At 46.4% G+C, this 20,453-nt stretch overlaps 1 protein-coding gene across 2 annotated transcripts in view; it reads left to right on the forward strand.

Moving 5' to 3' along the window:
- Positions 1-18,524, forward strand: part of LOC105559990 (nuclear hormone receptor FTZ-F1 beta) — a 30,729-nt gene extending 12,205 nt beyond the window's left edge. Inside the window, exons 2-7 of one of the 2 annotated variants that reach the window (XM_012008692.1) lie at positions 13,070-13,597; positions 14,174-14,598; positions 15,612-15,962; positions 16,068-17,681; positions 17,944-18,234; positions 18,353-18,524. In XM_012008692.1, the coding sequence (XP_011864082.1) occupies positions 13,249-13,597; positions 14,174-14,598; positions 15,612-15,962; positions 16,068-17,681; positions 17,944-18,210 (3,006 nt within the window). In that variant the 5' untranslated portion in view covers positions 13,070-13,248 and the 3' untranslated portion in view covers positions 18,211-18,234; positions 18,353-18,524. Of the gene's footprint in view, positions 1-13,069; positions 13,598-14,173; positions 14,599-15,611; positions 15,963-16,067; positions 17,682-17,943; positions 18,235-18,352 lie in introns of those variants that run through there. The other variant, XM_012008693.1, reaches the window with a different exon arrangement.
- Positions 18,525-20,453: the final 1,929 nt, after the last annotated feature.

Genomic DNA, 20,453 nt, shown 5'->3' on the forward strand with positions numbered 1-20,453 from the left:
AATACCCACAGCGGTTTACCCCTCGGAATTTTCTCTTAACATTTACCGAGAGGGAAACCGCGGACCCAAATCTTGTACACCAATGCCCACTAATCCCCAGTGGGCATTACTTTATCTTATTTATCTCGTTTTATCTTATTTTATCTTATGTCCTCTTTATAATGCCCCAGCAAGGCCTTAATGTCCAAACTAATGCCTATTAATGCCCAGTAATGCCGCAAATCTGTACACCACAATGTCCTCAGCGGTTTACCCCTCGAAATTTACCTTGAAAATCACGTAATCGTGGGACAACGCATTTCGAAGAATTTTATGAGTTTCTTTGAAATTTTACCATACATTTTACCAGTAAAATTTACACTAGGTATAATTACCTGTAGAATGTATAATAAAATTTCAAAAACTCGAATACTTCGAAATGCCGCGTTGTCTCGCGATTACATGATTTTCAAGGTAAAGTTTCGGAGAAAATACTCTCCGTGTAGCTTTGATAAGTACGTACATACACACACACGTCGCTGGATTCCTGACCAAAGCAATGGCGGAATACCACGTGGCCGGGACCGCAAAGATCAAAGGGGCCGACAGGGAGTGGACCCACTAGTTATACTATGGTAATATTAGACGAATGACGCGAGACAATCCGCCGTATCGCGACCATAAAGCGCGGGGCCTCTTCCCACGCGCGCTCATACCGCGGCTGGAAAACGGCTCCGAGAGAGCCAAGGCTCCTCGTCCGGGATCACCTTAGCAGCTGTACACGTCGTCTGAACGCCTCTTGTTCTCCAAAGGTCGACGGTTACAGAACGCGGCAGCTGGGGATATATCGCGCGACGCAACGAGTGCGGCCGTAAAATTTTTCCTCACCGCACCGCGGGGGGGGGGGAGGGTAGGGAGGAAACTGTATCTCTGGCTAGTCGCCACCGTTGGATACCGGTTTTCGTGCCGCATTGTTTCGATCTAGCGCGACGCGGCGGTTTCCGCTCGCGATCACTTCGCGTTTCCCAAAATGATGGACACCACGACCGACGGTGCGGGAAAACCGTTCGCGCCGTGCGCCGTGGACCGACGGAAATTTTCGGGATCGGGAATGCGCCGAACCGCCACCGACTATTTCTAGACGAACAAGTATTTTTAGGAAACGCTCTTTAATTTCGTTAACTCGCCGCTGCGGTGCCGGTGCCACTGGCGCCTCTTTCAGGAGGAATATCGTGGCGGAGATTAACAGTATATTTAACGATCGGAGATCGCGTTCGTACTTTTGCTATTGGCGCTTAATAACTTGCGACCCGCGCGCGCGCAATTGTCCGCTGCGTTGATTCCGCCCGATGTCTTATCTCGTCAGGTATTAATAGCCGAAGAAAGTTGGCAGCCGGCCCCCTCCGTTGACAATTCTTGCTACACCGTTGCGCGTTTGTCCGCACTGATTGTTGTGCGATCTGCCGTTCTCTGTTACATTCGGTGTGGCATTCTTTCAGTAACGGAGGCTGGAGTGCAGCCAACAACCTAATGCGAGCCGACGTGGCAATTCGATCTGACTGTGCCTATATCTTAATCGCTAACGGCGCGTAGATAACTTCTGCTCCTCTATACACGGATTGACCGCGAGAACTCTGCCGGTCTCCGTCGGTCTAGCGACTTTACTTTCTTCAAACGCGATCAATCTCTCCATTGTCATTCAGTTAGATTTAAGCCCACGGCACACGATACTATTTTTCTCCCACTGGATCGCTTACGAGAGCCCATCAGGATTTAGCCCTAAGTCATCTGATCTAAAGCTCTGCGTCCCGATTGGCTCTCGCGGGCAATCCAGTGGGGAAAAATAGTATCGTGTGCCGTTGGCTTTAGCCTTAAGTCATCTGATCTAAAACTCTGCATCCCGGCTGGCTCTCGCAAGCAATGCAATAGGAAAAATAATATCGTGTGCCGTTGACTTCGCTCGCGCACACCTAAGAAACTATTACGTGAAGTAAAAGTGAATTTTTATCGCGCCGATACACGGGGAGAGTTTTCTTTTCGAATTTATAAAATGAAAATATTGTAATCGCGGGACAACGTGGCATTTTGTACAACTTTATGAGTTTTTTGAAATGTTGCCATACATTTTACTAGTAAAATGTATAATTACTGATAAAAAGTATGGTGTAAAATTAAAGAAAACTCCTGAAATTCTTCGAAATGCCATGTCGTCTCACGATCATATGATTTTCGGGATGAATGTTAAGAGAAAATTCTTACCGTGTCGAGAGCGATTTTCGAAGAGGAATGCAAAGGAATCGTTTCGCGACCGCTTTTCAAACGATTGCTGTTATCGCTAAATCAGCCTCGCTTCAAAACGTTGCTTTATCTTTCGCGCGTAGCTCATATCGCAGTTTTATTGTATTATTAATCCAATATTAATCGCGATCCGCGGTATCTGTACATCGTTCGAGAATTTATACTCTGCGTTTATCTGTTGCATTCCTCGCGTCGCGCGTTCGTGCTCTCGGCACAATTTAGATCCGGTTTTTCCAACGTCGTTTAACTTTAACCTTAGCTTAACTCACTCTTTGTCTCTTTGTGAAGGGACAGTTTGAGAGAGACAAAGGACGAGTTAACGTTAAGCGACGCGTTTGAAAAAAAGAACCAGGCCTTAATCTCCGCGCGTCGCGATTGAGGTCATTTTTATCCCGAGGGTCCCATCCAGACGCCTGTCGCGCGAATCGCTCACGACGAGTCCCTCGCTGGTACCCAGGTTTTCCTCGACAGCCGAACGCTCGGCTATCGATTACCACCGGTTTCCGGGCGAACGTGCGCCGGTCGATGTCGCGGCAGCGAAAAGGAAACGCGTGCACGCCGGGCAGCGGCGAGGCCGGTAGCCGCGCGGCTGCGAACCGGTTTTTCGACGCCGCTCAAAAATGCCCCCACCGTCGGCGGTAATAATTTTAATCGACACCCAGGCCAGACCGCGCCGCCCGGCTGTCCCTCTCGTGAGCGTGCACGCTCTCACGCTCGCGCGTGCATTCGCGAGATGTCGAAGATATGCGCTCGCGGGGCCCGACCGGGGCCCCGCGGCTTGACAAGGCACCACGCTCTGGCCCGGGTGAAAGGAAAACGCACGCGAAGTGCGCGCCTACCACCTTCGGGGACAGAAGGAGAAGGAGATTCCGCGGCGAGCGAGGGCATGCGCGACCGCGGGGAGACACGCGCGGAGCTTTCGTGGAATACCGGCCGCGAAAGCTGAGCCAGACGAGCGTTAGGTAGCGATGTAACGATGACGCAAAGCGACCACGAGTACGCGCCCGTGTCGTAATCGTGAGGCAATCGCGGAAACGCTGGGCCGGGTTACCTTTCGGTCGAAAGCTTCGCGGCGGCCAAAATCGTGCTCAACTTCGGGGCTTCTCCTTCTCACGACGACAGGAATCGAGCGGTAAACCGCGGAACCCGAAAAATCATGTACACCAATGCCTATTAATTGCCTGCTCCACTGGGCATTAGTGGGCATTGGTGTACAAGATTTTGGTCAGCGGTTTCCCCCTCGAAATGCTCCAATAGTATTATAGATTCCATAAATTTCGACATTTCATATTTGACACGATTGTAAAGACAGGAAGAGAGACGTTTCCTAAAGACCGTCACGAAGGCAACTCGTTGACTTTACGGTCTACATAACTGCATAATTTTGAAATTTAAATAAGATCAAAGTCCGTTTTAATTAAGAATGCATTAAATAGATAATAAGTGACCGTTTCATATAACTAACATAAATAATAGCGAAGCCTCACACGGCTGGATTTTAGTGCCTAATAATGTTTTTACGCATCCTCTTTCAACACAGCAAACCGCGCGCCGGTCGATAACTTGTGTCGATTGGACTGTGGACAGAATTTAAAAATCCTTCGCTCGATTTTAAAAATCAGGGAAAGTATGTCGCAGAAGATACCCGCGTCACTCGTGTCTTCAATATATAATACATATTTTTCCGTGGCGAATTATCTCGCGATACGCGACGCTGTAAAATATCTAGCGGAAGGCGCGGATCACCTCCGGAATGAACGTACCCGGCCGCGATAGACGTTCGACTATCGCGTTAAGGCTCCGAGAAATGGAACGGCGGGAACGCTGTGCATGTTATAGCCGAGAAAAATCACTCCAGTTCGAGATACCGTTTTATTTCGTGCGCAACGCACTCGTGCACCAGGTTCACACGAACGGCTGTCCTCCTCGCACTTGTTATTGAGAAATTGTCTAGCAGAAATTGCCCGTCCGATCGATTTCGCGGAAAAAACCTTATCGACACGCCGGCGCGATTCTCGAGAACGTGACTATTAACAGGCATAACATTTTCAGTTTTCCTCCAACGCATTCACTCCTGACGGAGTTCCTTTATCAATCGTTCGTATTAAAAAGGTTATTAAAATTCGCACAACAAGAGATTTTAATAGATATTAACCCTTTGAATGCTTGGTGGCAACCCACCTCAACTTCTTTGCTTTTCGGCCGTTTAATTTCTAGTTAACGCATTTAGGTCGGGTTTGTTTGCATTTTCTGGATATTTTATGTAAGAGTCTTCAATATTTAATGTAAAAGTTTTATAAATAGTATATAAAATTGCACAAAAAATGGTTCAATGGCACAATGTATGCTTCAAAGGGTTAATTACGTTTGGATAGCGTGGCATGCAAGTGAAAATGTCTTTATCGCGGTAAGTTTCCAATTTTCGTATAAATCATCGTGAACTGAGACGCGACTATCGTACTCTTAAAAGCAACGAGTAGACTGTCGAGAACGTCGCGATGGTATGTGGCACATACGTTTACGATGACAGTGAAATATGGTCGACGCCCACTTTCATAATGTTAAACCTTCGGAACTTGATATCACTACTTAAATGTAGTAATAGCTTGATGTATCGCGTATTATCTTTAATCTTAAAATTTTATGCGTTTAAATATTAAAATCCGCGGCGCGTCCAGACGTTAATTGGAATTTATTTAACTACGAGCCCGTCGTTTTTGTCCAACATAAAATATAACATCCGAGCATCGTCTAATTTGCATAACTCCTCCACTCCAGCATCTCCATTATATTGCAAAAAAATTCCCACATCTCGTTACATTTGTTGTTCCTTCGCTGTCTTATAAAACTGCCAACTTACAGATTATACGTACACGTAGAAAAACTGCTTCGCGGAAAGCCACGAGCGTTTCACGTGTTTCATGTGTTTAAAAAAAAATAAAAGAAAGTCCCCTATTATGGGATAGGCTTCTAATACGGGACAGTTGAGTTTCTGCTGAATTTAATAGGCATCGTCCGTTGGTTCCGCCATAAATTTATTGCCCTTGGAGTGAAATCCGTTTAGTGGAAAATTCATCGTTGGCTCGTGTAATCGTCGCGAAAGAAGATTCGCGATTGAATTTCGACGTTGAAAGTCTATCTCGTAACAGAGCATTTACGTCAATTTTAACGGGCGCGGAGTCGCACCTGAAAACAAGCGGGGTCGCAGAACATCGAAATTCGGTGGCGGGCCGAGGCGGACCCGGGGCGCGCGAGCGATCGTGCCGCTCTGGCGTGCCAGCTCGTTGCACGCGAATGTTACACTTGGCCGACGTGCCTTCCTCGTCGAGGACGAGGAGGTCTAACGTAATACACAGGGGGGAGAGACAAATAGGGCGGCGCGACGCGGCGCGGCGCGGAGCGTCGCGTCTTTCACGGTCATTCCGCGGGGCTGCCGATCGGGGGAGGGCGGGGAGGGGGGGGGGAGGAGGAAGGAGGACTCTGTTCGCGACCCGCTTAAAATAGAGCCGCCGTATATTCCGTAGGTCGTCGATCCCTCTTCCGCGTCACCTGCCATGCCGCACCGCCGCAGCCTGTGTCGAGATACGAGGAAGCCGGGCGCTGCGCGTGCATCACGCGCAACCACTGTCGCGTTGCTCGCGCCGCGCCGCGCCGAGACGCCCGCCCGCCCGCCCTGCCGATGTCAAGAAACGGCACCGATCGAACGGTCATTGACTAAAGGCTTCGACGGTAAATAACCTTACGCCCGTTACCACAGACGCGTTGCGCGTCTCCGCAAAAGAGCGGCGTTGTTGCAAAAAAAAGGGGGGACAGCTCTGATATTTACATTTGAGGGATGTTACGCGAGCGAACGCAACAGCAACAGCGAACAGTGGCCAGCAACATTTTCGAAAGTTTCCTAACGCCTACAGTACCGGCGAAAATTATATCGCCTTTCGATTTTTTTGAGCATAACTAGTTTTAGCCTCTAGAGGGCCGGACTGGCCACTACAGTGGCCCGAGGCAAACTTGAAAACTTTTCGGAATATGTAGATTACATGTACGTATGCATACATTTTCCGTGTAAAACAATTACAAATTTCAATGGAAAAATGCCGGTCCTCTACAGGATGCACCTGTTATCAGGTGTCTACCGTAAAATTTTGAGCACGTTTGATGCACCTTGACGAAAGCTGTGCTCAGAAAGCCTGAAGACGATACAATTTTGACCGGCACTGTACACGCCTGTCAGCTTCTTCAAATTATAATGAACACCGCGTCAACAAGAAATGTGGTTTTATTATTGATTTTATAGATTCGTCGATTAAAAATTATTACCGATCTAGCAATATATGAATCAGTTATAATATACGAAAATTAGCGACTTCGAAGTACGGAATCGTCATTTACGTGTCTCGTAACCCGTGGTCGTTACAACGGCTATTAATTACATTCAATTAGCGCCGTTGCGATTGGCATTACGCTGCTCAATAAAGACCACCTTTCGATAAAATATTTATTTGTATTAAAGTTGTTTGCATTATATTTTTATTGCCCAAGTATTAAAAATTTGTCTCGTTAATATTATTGTCTCCTTTATTTCTTTCGGTAAAATCTTATGCTCGGTTGCTCGGACATAACATTTTAATATCAAAAATAATTAAGTATCTAGTTTGTATAAATATTCATTTTATTTGGCGCAATTTGACGATATCATTACTTTTGTAGGGGCAATAAAAATGTTTCCTTTTTCCTAACAAAATATATCCAAAGAATTCAATTATGTAATTCTTCATTGGATGGCGCTTATACTTGGCGTCTCTCTCTCTTTTTACCTTTTTTTTAAAAAGGTTGTCTGGCATTACGCTGCTGAAAAATTCCGAGAAACGCTATCGGGTATTTTCCCTTCGCGGAAAAAGTGCCGTAATTTTGTCGGGGCAGTATCCTACGGTAGTACGGCACTTGGGCCTATCGTTTCGCGTACGATAAGGCCCGATCGTGTTATCGTGGTGCGGAGGACGATGCTTTGTTCGCTAGCCTGCCATGTCAGGCAAAACGGATATCATAACGGCCGGAGTAAAATGAGGAGATCCCACGGACAACTTGCACATTTTATAATGAGCTCGCTGCTGATTCGCCGCGAAAAAAAAAGAGAGGATAAGGTGCAACGCTGGGCAGAAAATCGGCTTACGGAGAGCGCACGTGGGAGTGCGGGCCGAGCGGATTTCGCTAACTGCATTTACGGTTATCGCTCTCTTCCGCGACTTTTTTTTCCATCTTCTCCCTTGATACGTTTTCTTTGTTGCCTTCGCACGTGTCGCACAGGGCAGAGAGGGTTGCGCAATTGTCAATCAATCGCGGGTGGGATTAATTCTTCGTCTGTACTTTCGAGAGCATGAGGGACGCTGTGGGAGCAGCATCGCGTATCCCCGTCGGCGGATTCGACAAACAAAAGCGTTTATCTTAACGGTGGCGATTACGGCGGTCGCTTACCGCTATATGTTACATTTTAAAGCGTCGCGGCAATTGCCACGTTTTTTTTTTATACTTGTCTTTTCCCCCATTGTGCCGGGCAACGGTAACTAAATAAGCCCCGCGACAAAGCGACGTAAAGGGCACAAAGGACGTCAAAGCGGCTCGCTCGTGCGCCTACCTGTCGAAGCAGCGGCGGCGGGCCAGGGAAGCCCGGCGCGGCGCGGCGCGGCGGCGTTTTTCTCGGCTCTCTCTCGGCGAGCCGACGCTTCCTCCGACCGTCCTTACGCGATGTCACTGACCCGAGTCCGTATCTCGATGCACAAGAATAAGGAGGAGCAGGAGGAGAAAGAGGCGGTAGAGTGGAAGGAGAAGAAGGAGAAGGGGGAGAAGGAGGAGGAGAAGGCGGCAAGAGATTCCATCGTCGTAGTCATCGTTTGTCGTCACCTAACCGCCGCCTGGCCACCGCCGTCGACGAAGACGCGAGACGCCGACGGCCGAGATCGTCCAGCGGCGACGGCGGAGGTGGCGGAGGCGGCGGCGGCGGCGACGGCAGTCGGAAAGGAGCGCAATAGCGTCGCACCGGTGCAACGTTATAGCGTGGGGCCGCGGCCTGGCCCGTGGCCCGGTCCGACTCGCCTCGGCGCGGCGCGACCGCGACGCTCCCGAAGTGGGGAGAGAAGACCTTGAGCTGTGTCACGTGACCCCGAAGGTGCATAGGAGCCCGGGTAGGGCGGTCGCGGAGGGCCTTGAACTTACCGCCGACGTCGTCGAAGCCGGCGTCGTAACTATCGCGCGCGTGCGCGCGCGCGCGCACACGCTCGTGTTCTCAAGTCAAAAGAGACGACTCGGGGACAGTCGGGAATAGAGCGACACACTCTGCGTGTGCGTGCTATCGCGTACCCATCTCCTATCGCTTCTCTTCTCACTTCGGGCTGATGGCGGAGAACGATTCGTAAACGCTTAAGACTGCCTTAGTCGCAGGCAGCGGAGAAAAACGCAAGTCGCTGACGGGCTATTGTGCGCGACTTATGGTTCTCTCCGCCTCGCCTTACGTCTACGACCAAGGTCGGTTCTACATTGGTCGTAGACTGGTTCTAGTTCGACGCAACGACCGATCGAGTCTGCGATTCGCGACGCTTGCGACGCTACGGTACGGACCAATGTTAGAACCGGCCTTAGACGTATACAATACGCTTTCGCGACTTAAGTTTTTCTCCGCCTTGCGTTACGTCAACGACTAAAGCTTTCACTCTAATTGGTCAAACTTCAATCTAATCTCAATAGTCTGATACGGGCTTAAGGCCGGTTCTACATTGGTCGTAGACTGGTTCTAGTTCAACGCTGATCGATCGAATCTACGATTCGCGACGCTCGCGGCCCTAAGCCGTAGACGTAAGGCAAGGTATACAATAGACTTTCACGACTTAAGTTTCTCCCCGCCTTGCCCTACGTCCGCGACTTAAGACAGTCTTAAGCGCTTACGGATTGTTCTCCGCCGTCAGCCTTACGCTCGATTCACACTGGCTTAAGTAAGACGTGCGTGAGGGAGGGAGAGAGAACGAGGGGAGCGCGTACTCTCCTCTCGCGCTCGCTCGGCATGTACGCTCGTTTCCGAAAACGTAGACCAGCTCCGCTGCCGCCTGCCGCCGGTATGCGACCCGCACACTCGCGCCCGCGAGGGCCTACCTGCTACGCGCCTGCGAGCGGCGGGGCGGCGCGGGGCGACGCGGGTGCGCCGGGACGACACTCCGGCGGTATCGCGACCAGGAGGACCGTACGCCGGTCGCCGATATGCTCGACCGCTCGCCTCGGCTTCGCCCGTCCCGCTCGTAACTAACGTTGTTACGTTACTCCTCCAGGCACCGGCGCGGCGCGCCGGTGCGTTTCGTTTGAACCTCGCGATAACTAGCCCGGCGGGACCGCACGAGTCCGAGAGTACGGTTACCGCGCGTTACTCGCGTCGCACAGCCGCGCGCTCCTGCGCGTCGACGAGATACCTGACGGCGGTAGCTCGCATGTCACGGCGCGTAAAACGAGATTGAGTTATGGAACGTCCCTCGCAACTCGTTCCACCTTCTGCGACGGGAACGGGGGGAAATTGTACGGGAGTTGTCTCGGTTTCAAGTTCGAAAGAAAGTCAACCGTGCGTCGCCGTGAGGAAAAATTTCGAGGATAATTGCTCGGTCTTTTCAAATCGTCCCATCCGTCCGTCTTCGCGAGGAGTACAAATGATTTTTCTCGTTGCCTGCACCGAAAGAAATGATCTTGCAACTGCAGTAACAATTTTCTGAGTACGAAAAAAAACCTGAGATACATAAACGAATGCTGCGAAATCGCATATGTTTCGTATGTAATTGATTTAAATAGCAGAAACAGAATTTCTATCCGAGCTGTTAGCGAATGTTAGGAAGAAAGTCTTTCCGTTACGCCTGTAACGTTCGATTGTGATACGTCAACAGTTATATTCTTTACAAAGAATGTTCGAGCTATGGTACCGAAATTCATTTTTATCCAATCCCGAGTAAAACATTAATAAGGCTGTGAAAAGGTCCTGATCAATTTTCCTTAATATTAATCGGGTCCTAATATGTATAAACAACCAGGCCCCTGAAAAGTTTGTAACAGTTTATAAGAACCTTGCAAGGAAATATTATTGGGGCCTTATAAAAAAATATCAGGACCTCAATAAGAAAACATAATCACTAAGGCTTGTCTAAAGTCAGTTCTTATATTTAAGGATCGTCTTAAATATCTCCTGAAATATTTCTTAGCTAGTAAAATGATCTGTATAGCGAATCCGTGCGGATTATTTTTTGGCTCAATATTCTGTGAACATGTATTCAGGGCAGAGATAAATATAAATGCGAGAGGAAAACCGCTGACCAAAATCTTGTACACCAAGATTTGGTGTAAGATAAAGTAATGCCCACGTACCTTTGTACGTGGGCATTACTTTATCTTATTCTCTTATTTCATCTTATTTATCTTGTTTTATCTTATTTTATCTTTATAATGCCCAGCAAGACCCAATGCCCAAACCAATGTCCAAAAAATGTCTATTAATGCCTAGTAATGCTCTGGGAAAAAAAAAGACAGTTATAACCCATTTTGGGGCCCACCATTAGTAATCGAATTATTTGGATTGTTCGTAACTCTACTCTGGGAAAAATTTTGACCGTTTTTTGATGTAGTTAAGCAACTTAACATTTCGGTTATTACCACTTAAGTGAAAATTATCTTTGCGTTACTGAATATCGACAGAACTAATTGAGAGAATCGATTAGTATTACTCTAATATCTTGGATATAGATAGAACGGCTAATTGTGATTTTTAGTTACGCGAGATAAAATTCGTAAAAGATTAGAGTTACGAACAATCTAAATAATTCGATTACTAATTGTGGGCCCCAAAATGGGTTGTAACTGACTTTTTTTTCCCAGAGTGCCCAGTAATGTCACAAATCTGTACACCACAATGCCCACAGCGGTTTCCATCTCGGGAAAACCGCTGACCAAAATCTTGTACTCCAATGCCCACTAATGCCCAGTGGGCATTACTTTATCTTGTTATCATATTTTATCTTACTTTATCTTTATAATACTCCAGCAAGGCCTAATGCCCCAAAAATGCCTAGTAATGCCCAGTAATGCCGTAAATCTGTACACCACAATGCCCTCGGCGGTTTTCCCCCTCGTATAAATGCGTCAAGAATATTTTTTGTCTCGGTGACATAAATCCTTTCTGAGGGTGCACGATTGGGCTCGATATTTCATAACCAGAAGTTTGCCAGACTTCACTGCACATCTGGCAAATCCTCAAGGAATTCCATTCGTTCATTTTCTAACAGACGACTGGTTGAATCTACCAGATTTTTTTCCCCCGTGTACGAATTAAAAGTGCCGATGAATCAGGAGTTGCACGGTGAAATCTTATTAATTCAGACGTCTTCGACCGAAGAATTCAAATTGTTAAATAAACGTAGTAATCTCAAAGGTCTACGCTGATGTGAAATTGCTAATGTCTGATCCAAGCTCACGTTTTATTATAGACTCGCGCGCAACGGAGCACTTTATGTAACAGCGGGGTCGTGAAAACCGCGAGAACCGAATTGTTCCTTTCGAGGAACACGTCAACGGGCCGCGAGGTGTTAATCGTTAATACACGGTGCTCGCCCGACTTACACGCAGGCTCTCTATACACGCCGCAGTTGCGTAAATTATTTTAATTATCCGAGCGGTTTACGCTTCAGAGCGTGTGACCTAAATGAACGATTTTGCAATACGCCTCTGTTTGCAAAAGGGACCGATAGCGAGCCTAACGGATCTCGAGCGGTTGGTGCGTTCGCCGTTTCTAATCAAGCGGCGGAGCGGAAACGAATCGTCGAAGAGTTACGAGCCGCGGGTACGCGTGTCGATCTTTGTTTCCCCCAATGACGGATCGCTTCCTGTAAGTGCGTGCGTGCGCGCGAATCGAACGTGCGCACGTCCCGTCCCGCACGCATTCGCACCATGTGCGGGCGTGAGTGAACGCGTGTGTTTCCGCGCGAAGGTCGTTCGGCGGTTCCGCGGGACCGGAAGTGGGCCGGCCTTGCGGCACGACCATCGGCGTAACCTTGCAGACAAGAGAGAGAGAAAGAGACTCGACTGCGTGTCAGCGCTCGCGAAATCGCGCGTCTAATCGCGGGCGACTGGATCTTTCGACGCAAACGATCGGCGCGAGAAATTGAATGATTCGTCGCTTGGCTATTTCCGAGCCGATACAGTCAAGGGGGTTCTGCATTCTTGCGAAACCGCTGCGTTATTGCGTAAACGGCGAATTGGAAAGTTATATCCAGGAATTTTATAACCGGGGCCTCGAAATTAAATTTCTATTTGCGAATTTCGCAACGAAATTCGATTTGAATTGAAGAAAGGCCCGGCAAGTCAATCGAATATCGAGCGAGTCCGATGCCGGTTTTTATAAATGATGGATCGCGTGTTAAAATATAACACGGTTTGTTTCGCTAATTGCGTTGCGCAATACTCTTTCGCGTCAATCTAATGACTAGACAGTGCGTTAATAGCCGGTGCTTTCCATTTACCGTCACAAGTCGACGCAGGTATCGCCTTATCTTTGTTGTTCACTGCGTGTTGAAGAAAGGCAGACCGACACGCCTGCGTCGACTTGTGCCGCCGAATCGGAAGCACGCCAGGTGTACATTGACGTAGAACGAACAATGAATTTGTTTGGAGATTCCACTTTAATCACGCGAGTGATATCGCGAACGCAAAGTGCCGGTTGTGGCAACGAGAGACTTTGCGTAACCACGCGAGAACTGTATTCGTTTTTCTCTTTCAGCGCGACACGGAGCGAGCGTGAAATCGGCACCGATCGTGCGCAGCCACACGTAGCTCCCGATAACTCGCAGAGGCGACAAGTGGGAGCCTAGTGCCCGCCGTAAGGATGCTGTACGCTGTCGCGAAGATCGCGAGGCCGCGAGTCGTATCACGAGCCCGCGGCGGCGTGACCAGCTGAGAATGTCGGAGCAAAACGGGCCCAGCGAGGGCCCAGGGCCAGGGCCCGGTTCGGACTCGGGTTGGTGGCCAGCCACGCAGACCTGGAAATCGTCGGCGGCCGCCTCGTCGTCGACGGCCACGTCGACTCCCACTTCGACGGCGGCGGGTTCAGCGTCCGTCTCTGTCTCCTGCCCCGCGTCCAGCTCGTCCTCGACGAGCTCTTCCACCTCGGCCGGCTCGTCCGCGACCTGCTGTCCCTCGTCCTGCATCGGCGTGTCCTGCACGATGAGCCCAAACCGTTCCGCGGAAACGGGGAAGAACGTGTCCGTCACCACTATTAACGTACCGACCAATCAAGAGATGCACGATGGTACTAGCCTCGGCTCTTTAATAAGATTCCTTCCACTAAGCGATTATTTGAGACAGTCCCTTTCTAACGAGTGATGCCGTTCAAAATGTTAATAAAGGGCTTTCTAATTTGTTACGTTAGTTTCGTGACGCGTTACAATAAAGAAGTGACTTTGTTAATTTTGCTAAACGACACTGACTGGCAAATTCTAATCGAAGAAGTTTATTGCGAAAAATATTACCTCGGCCAAGTACATGCCTCAGTGGTCGAATTGGTGTAAACGCCCGCCTAGAGTGTAGGGAAGTCCAGGTTCAAACCCTGGCTGAGGTAATGTTTTTTTCGCAATCAATTTCTTTAATTAGAACTTGCCAGTTAGCAAGTATTCTACATTGGGTTAATCATGTACTGACGTCAAATAATTCTTCACGTTTGTTAATTTTATTAATCATTACAGCGGTAATAATGTACGCGGGTCTACATTCGTTCTTAAAAATTCTCTGCACACTATATTAATTCTTTTAAAAAATTTTGTGTATAAAGAAGCCCTTTTTCTCAAAGTGGTACCTTTGATTACGCATAATACAGCTGCGATTTTAGGTAAAGGAGTATGTAAATATCTCGGCGGACAGAATGGCGTGACGGTGTCGGTGGTATCGACCTCGGTACTGGGATGCGGAAACGCGAATGCCGTCCCGACGAGCGGGATCTGCACGAATACGGGGCCGCATAGTATCGGCATCGGAATCGGCGGCATCCTCGCCGCGAACGCGGCCGACATCGATGATCCCGAGGACAGCGACGGCGAGATCAGCAAGATTGACTTCAGAGGTGTCAATCTACGCTCGAAGAAGAAACGCGACGTGTCGGGCAATCAGAATGGCGAGAAGATCGGCGACGGAGATGCAAATGGCGACGGCGGGGGATGCTGCGATGACAATTCGCAACAGCAGCCAGAGAGGCCTATGTCATGGGAGGGTGAACTTTCGGACCAAGAAATGTCTTCCAATACAATTACTAATCAGGTTAGACTTGTTCAATCAAAATCGCCAGATTGAACTTGATGTCTGTTTAAGAAGGTTGCGAGGCTGACAAAGTAAACCTACCCCAAGTGGGGACACACCGATTTTTATGAGTGTTGAATATGTTGTTTTTCAGCTCAAAATAAGGGACACGTATTTTTTCATACATCCCCATGTGCACTTTTAGGTGGTGAAATACCCCTTTGAAGAAAAATTTATTTTCTCTTTTGGGGCGAATATTGACGAAAGAGCTAGAACAAATTTTCTTAAGGAAAGTTGAATGGTTTCAATAGTACTTTAAAACTATGAGTAAAAAATTTTTTATTTTTTTTTAAATACCCCACCACTCAACATTGTTTGTTACAATTTTAAACTTTATTATTTACGGTTGAATTCGTAATAAAATACGTTTAATTTAGTGCTAAAAAATTTTCAAAATTGTAAAAAAAAGTAAAAATGTTTTTGCTTATAATTTTAAAGTACTATTGAAACAATTCGACTCTCATTAAACAAATCTTTCCAGCTCTTACACTTTCGTCAATATTCGCCCCAAAAGAGAAAATCAATTTTTCTTCAAAGGGGTATTTCGCCACCTAAAAGTGCATACGGGCACGTATGAAAAAATACGTGTCCCTTGTTTCGAGCTGAAAAAACAACATATTCAACATTCATCAAAATCGGTGTGTCCACACTTGGGTAGGTTTACTTGTGAGATGTGGACACGGTACGGGATTGTTGCTAACCCTATTGGCATATTCTTTTAAACGAATTTTATTATCGATTGAAAAAATCCTAGCAATATTGCTTAAGTGAAAATTGAACCTTGATTGGCTGATCATATAATAAAGACACGATCAATATCGATCTGTTTTACCATTATGATCTGTGCGAAATAACAAAGACGAACTTTGAACACAGATAAGCACTTTTGAATTGTTGAAGCATGAAGCACTATTGAAATTGTTAAACATTCTATGTATGTATATTTTAAAACTTCAATCAACAATTAATTTTAGGACCATAATGAGGAAACGTCCATGGAGGGGGTTCAAGTGTGCAGCACGAGCCCTGGGCCCATGGAACAGAAGTTTCCTATCAAGTCGGAGCCGGATTTTCGATCTAGCTCAGGTTTCACAATAGGATCCTTTCACGATGGTGGGCTGCCTATGACGCACAATCAACAACTGCAGCAGCAGCAGCAGCAACAACAACAGCGCGGTATTGAAAACTTCGAGCAGACTCAACAGAGCGATCTGCCGCTTCTCGTAGGCAAGCTTCTCGGCGGATACAACAACTCGACGCCAAATCATAGTCCTGTGCTCAATCCGCGACATCATCTAACTAAACACAGTCATACTAGATCGCAGGTGAGCTAATACGACGTCCCCGCTAAATACTGACATCAATCCGTTGAATTGTCACGCCGACGTGTTTACTTGTGCATACGCCTTTTAACTCTTGAACTCTCGTAGGTGCAGTCACCGGACTCCGCCGTTCATTCTGCGTACAGTGTCTTCAGTTCACCGACACAGAGCCCGCACGCGGCACGGCATTCCGCCCTAGGAGCGGGTAGTCCGATACCCTCCTCGTCGTTGTCCCTCTCTCGACACAGCTTCAACAATTCGACTTCCTCGTTATCCCTGTCGCTGTCGCATTCGCTCTCGAGAAATAATTCCGACGCTTCCAGTAGCTGTTACAGCTACGGCTCGCTTAGCCCGCCCACGCATTCACCCGTCCAGCAGCCGAGACATCCGCATTCGCACTCGCAGCATCATCAGCATCAAGTGGCGCAGGGTAGTCCGCTGCACCTACCAGCCTCGTCCGCGGTCGCCGCACATCATTACTCGTCCTCTTCCGTGCCAGGCTCGGAACTGTCGCCGGACGGTCATCCCGTCGCGGAGGATCAGGAAGACTGTAGGATACCCTCGGCGCCGTCGGGTATCTCCACGAGGCAACAACTGATAAACAGCCCGTGCCCGATTTGCGGCGACAAGATAAGCGGCTTCCATTACGGCATCTTTTCGTGCGAATCGTGCAAGGGGTTCTTCAAGCGCACCGTCCAGAATCGCAAGAACTATGTGTGCCTTAGAGGCGCAGGCTGCCCGGTCACCGTGGCGACGAGGAAGAAGTGCCCGGCCTGCCGCTTCGACAAGTGCCTCAATATGGGTATGAAACTCGAGGCGATCAGGGAGGATCGTACCAGAGGCGGTAGAAGCACTTATCAATGTACCTACACTCTACCGGCAAATCTCGTTGGTAGTCCCGCCGGTGGTATGACCAGTGAAAAAATGACGACGGCGGGCAACTGCAGCCCGGCACCGGCCGGTAGCGAGCACCATTATTCCGCTAGGTATCATTCGAATCATTCTCACAAGATGCAAGTAGTACCTCAACTTTTGCAAGACATCATGGACGTGGAACATCTTTGGCATTATAACGACAATGATCGGACGAGCGGCGGTGGAGGGATACTCGGTGGGGCGAGGAGTAACGTTGGCGACAGTATGCTGCTCGGTGGATCCGGAAGTGGTCTGATGCCCGGCGGTACTGGAGCCGCGACCGGAAACAACGGAGGTGCGGTGGAATGTACGTCGAGTGACTCTACCAACGTCGACACTAACAGTAGGAGAGCAGAGACGGCGAGCCCTGCCGGCTCGGCCTCAACGGGGGCGTCTGATCAACATTCCACAAACGGCAATACCACCAACAATAGTAATTCTCAAATTGCCAGTAATTTCAATGGCAATTCAGCCCAGCATCCGGACTTTCTATCTAATCTGTGCAACATCGCGGATCATCGGCTTTATAAGATCGTCAAGTGGTGCAAGAGTCTGCCATTATTTAAAAATATCTCGATCGACGACCAAATCTGTTTGTTGATCAACTCTTGGTGCGAGCTACTGCTTTTCTCCTGCTGCTTTCGCAGCATGAACACTCCCGGTGAAATAAAAGTGTCTCTTGGCAAGTCGATTACTCTAGAGCAAGCCAGACAGCTTGGTTTAGCGACCTGCATCGAGAGGATGCTCGCTTTTACCAACAATCTGCGAAGACTGAAAGTAGACCGATACGAATATGTTGCAATGAAGGTAATTATTTTTCCATTTTGATATTAAAGGTCCATATTCTCTGGGCATATGTAACATCTAATATAACTGTTTGTTTCGTATATTTGTGTCCAAATTATGAAAGCAACTTGTTGTATTAGATGAATATATAACTTGGAAAATTAAACACAATGTTGCGAATGAAGATAAAAGTATACGTGACCCAACTAATTTTTTTCATCTACAACGACATTGATGACAAGTGTAACGTCAACATTTTTAATCTGTTCTTGGAAATTAAAAGGTGATCGTGCTGTTAACGTCCGATACAAGCGAATTAAAGGAGCCCGAGAAGGTCAGAGCGTCTCAGGAAAAGGCCCTTCAAGCGCTGCAGCAATATACAATCGCGATGTATCCAGAAATGCCTGCCAAATTCGGTGAACTATTGCTGAGAATTCCAGATCTGCAAAGGACGTGTCAAGCAGGAAAAGAGTTGCTCAGTGCAAAACGCGCCGAGGGAGAAGGCAGCTCGTTTAACCTCTTAATGGAATTGTTGAGAGGAGACCACTGAATTGTCAGCACAGTGAACTATGCCGTAAGTTTCGTAATAGATGAAATCAAATCTACAGTTGCGGCGAGAAGACGAAATTGCTTTAAACAACCATTGCCCTGACTGTTGCAGAATTATAATTCGATCTCTGTTATCTTTTCAGATTCCACGCTTATAGGGTCCATAAGCTTAGGGAATCGGATATAATAAATAATCGCAGAGTAAGAAAGATTAGAGAAAAAGAGAGGAAACGGCAGATGTAAGGTCTATAGCGACATTAGTACTTGGTGAGGGGATTGCATTCTTCGTAATTAGGACGCGTTAACCTAACGAAAGATGAAAAGAATTTTTCTACTTTAAACCGGAATGCTTCCATACAGGTTGTGCATGTTCGCATTCCTGTTTTTGCAACAAACGAATTTCGAAGCGGCCTACGGTGTATGCCGGTTCCGTATGTGCCGCATACAGGTAGATGCTAATGAGACTGAAAGTTTAATTGACGGTGACACGCAGAGCATTTACTTTTACAATGAGATAAGCGTTGTATAAATACGGAGATGGTATCAAATAGCATTAAAGTGCTAAAATTCTATTAAATTGATGTAATCTATTCGAGCACGAGCTTTATAGTGGCGGACACGGATCTATAAACAAAGTTGACCTTTAATTAACGATTATAATAGAACAACCAGTATTGCGTATCGTTCTGCGCTTACTTAAGAACAGAGCATAGCCATGCCTTATCTATCCCGGTTATGAAAGTGTACTTAAAACTTAATACATCAGTCGACCAATTGTCTACTTATAGAGCAGTTAATCATGGAATAATTAGTTGATATGCTTAATTAGTATATATCGTCCACAGAATACGTGGTTTTTATCGATCACACAAAATACATTTTTTATTCTCTTTATATGCGTTAACAGCCTTGCCGACAAAGAGAACAGCTAAATTTTTAGTTGGCATAAGTATCACAGAAATTTCGAGCAATACATATAGCTGCTATCTTTTTTGTAAATATATTTTCTTCTTCTTTTTTAAAGGAATTGACTACTTTTCCGTTCTATTTGTAGAAAGGATTTTACTTTTATTAAGTATTATCAATAAAAATACAAGGGCACATTAGATTATATGTTATATAACATTAGATTATATGTTATATAAATATAAATGTTTATATATTATATATATTTATATTATATATTGTTTTTGCATAATCGTAATATGATTCCAAGAATTTATTCGATTTGCGTTTCTTTCAATATCAGTGGCAAACTTATATTAAAACTCCCGTTTTTTTTCCATTGCAGTCATATGAAATTACGACATCGAAGCGCGAGGCGAACTTTTTTCTTGCAATATGACATCGAATAATCAAAAAAACAGAGAACTTTCTGTATAGACAACTAATAAGAACATTCTTAAAAGTCGCCAGCAGTAATTAACCACAACAGTGATTTTTACTGACTGTATCTGGCAGTTTTAATAATACAGAAAATTTATTGCAAAACATAAAATCAGCCAGGGTTTAAACCTGGACTTCCCTACACGCTAGGCGGGCGTCACAATCAATTCGACCACCGAGGCACATGATAATATTAGTCGCAATAATTTTCTGTATAGATTTGAAGTGATGTCTGATAAAAAACAAAAGATTATTTACGTAATGCAAGAGAAAATTCACTCTGTTTTATTTTCGATATCGTAATGCAACAGAGCTGTGGTAAGAAAACGGTTGCTTTAAAAAGTATCAAGCTTTGTGCTAGTATCAGCGAAAGATGCTTAATAATACTGTAAAAACTTGTAAATTTACAAATTTATTAAAATTACTATATGTGCTAATCAACGCAATTATTATTATTTTTGTTGTAACATTCTCAAATACGTGATGCAGGCTATCAATCAATACTTATATTTGAGACTAAATACGATTTGAAATTTATATATACACTGGTTGTATACATTGACAAATAAAAGAATGGGCGGTTAGATATTATAAATTCTTGTCTCTTTGCTGAATCTATATTTAGAATATAGTGCCGAAATTACTTGTTTAATAACTCTTTTTGAGCATGGGACATAAAATGTCTCCTAGAACGGGAAAATATTAAGAATGTCGTGCATTGACGGATCAGCATGATTCTTTTACTAAGTCAAGGAACGAGAACATTTATTTTTGAAAGAAATGCATTATAAATGCCGCTTGAAAGATGCAGCTATAAGCTTGCGTGCAAAACAAACGAATTGATCTCTGTCGTTAGTA

The sequence above is a fragment of the Vollenhovia emeryi genome, unplaced genomic scaffold (genome assembly GCF_000949405.1).
Source record: "Vollenhovia emeryi isolate VEMERY1.0 unplaced genomic scaffold, V.emery_V1.0 DF939246.1, whole genome shotgun sequence".
Taxonomy (NCBI): domain Eukaryota; kingdom Metazoa; phylum Arthropoda; class Insecta; order Hymenoptera; family Formicidae; genus Vollenhovia; species Vollenhovia emeryi.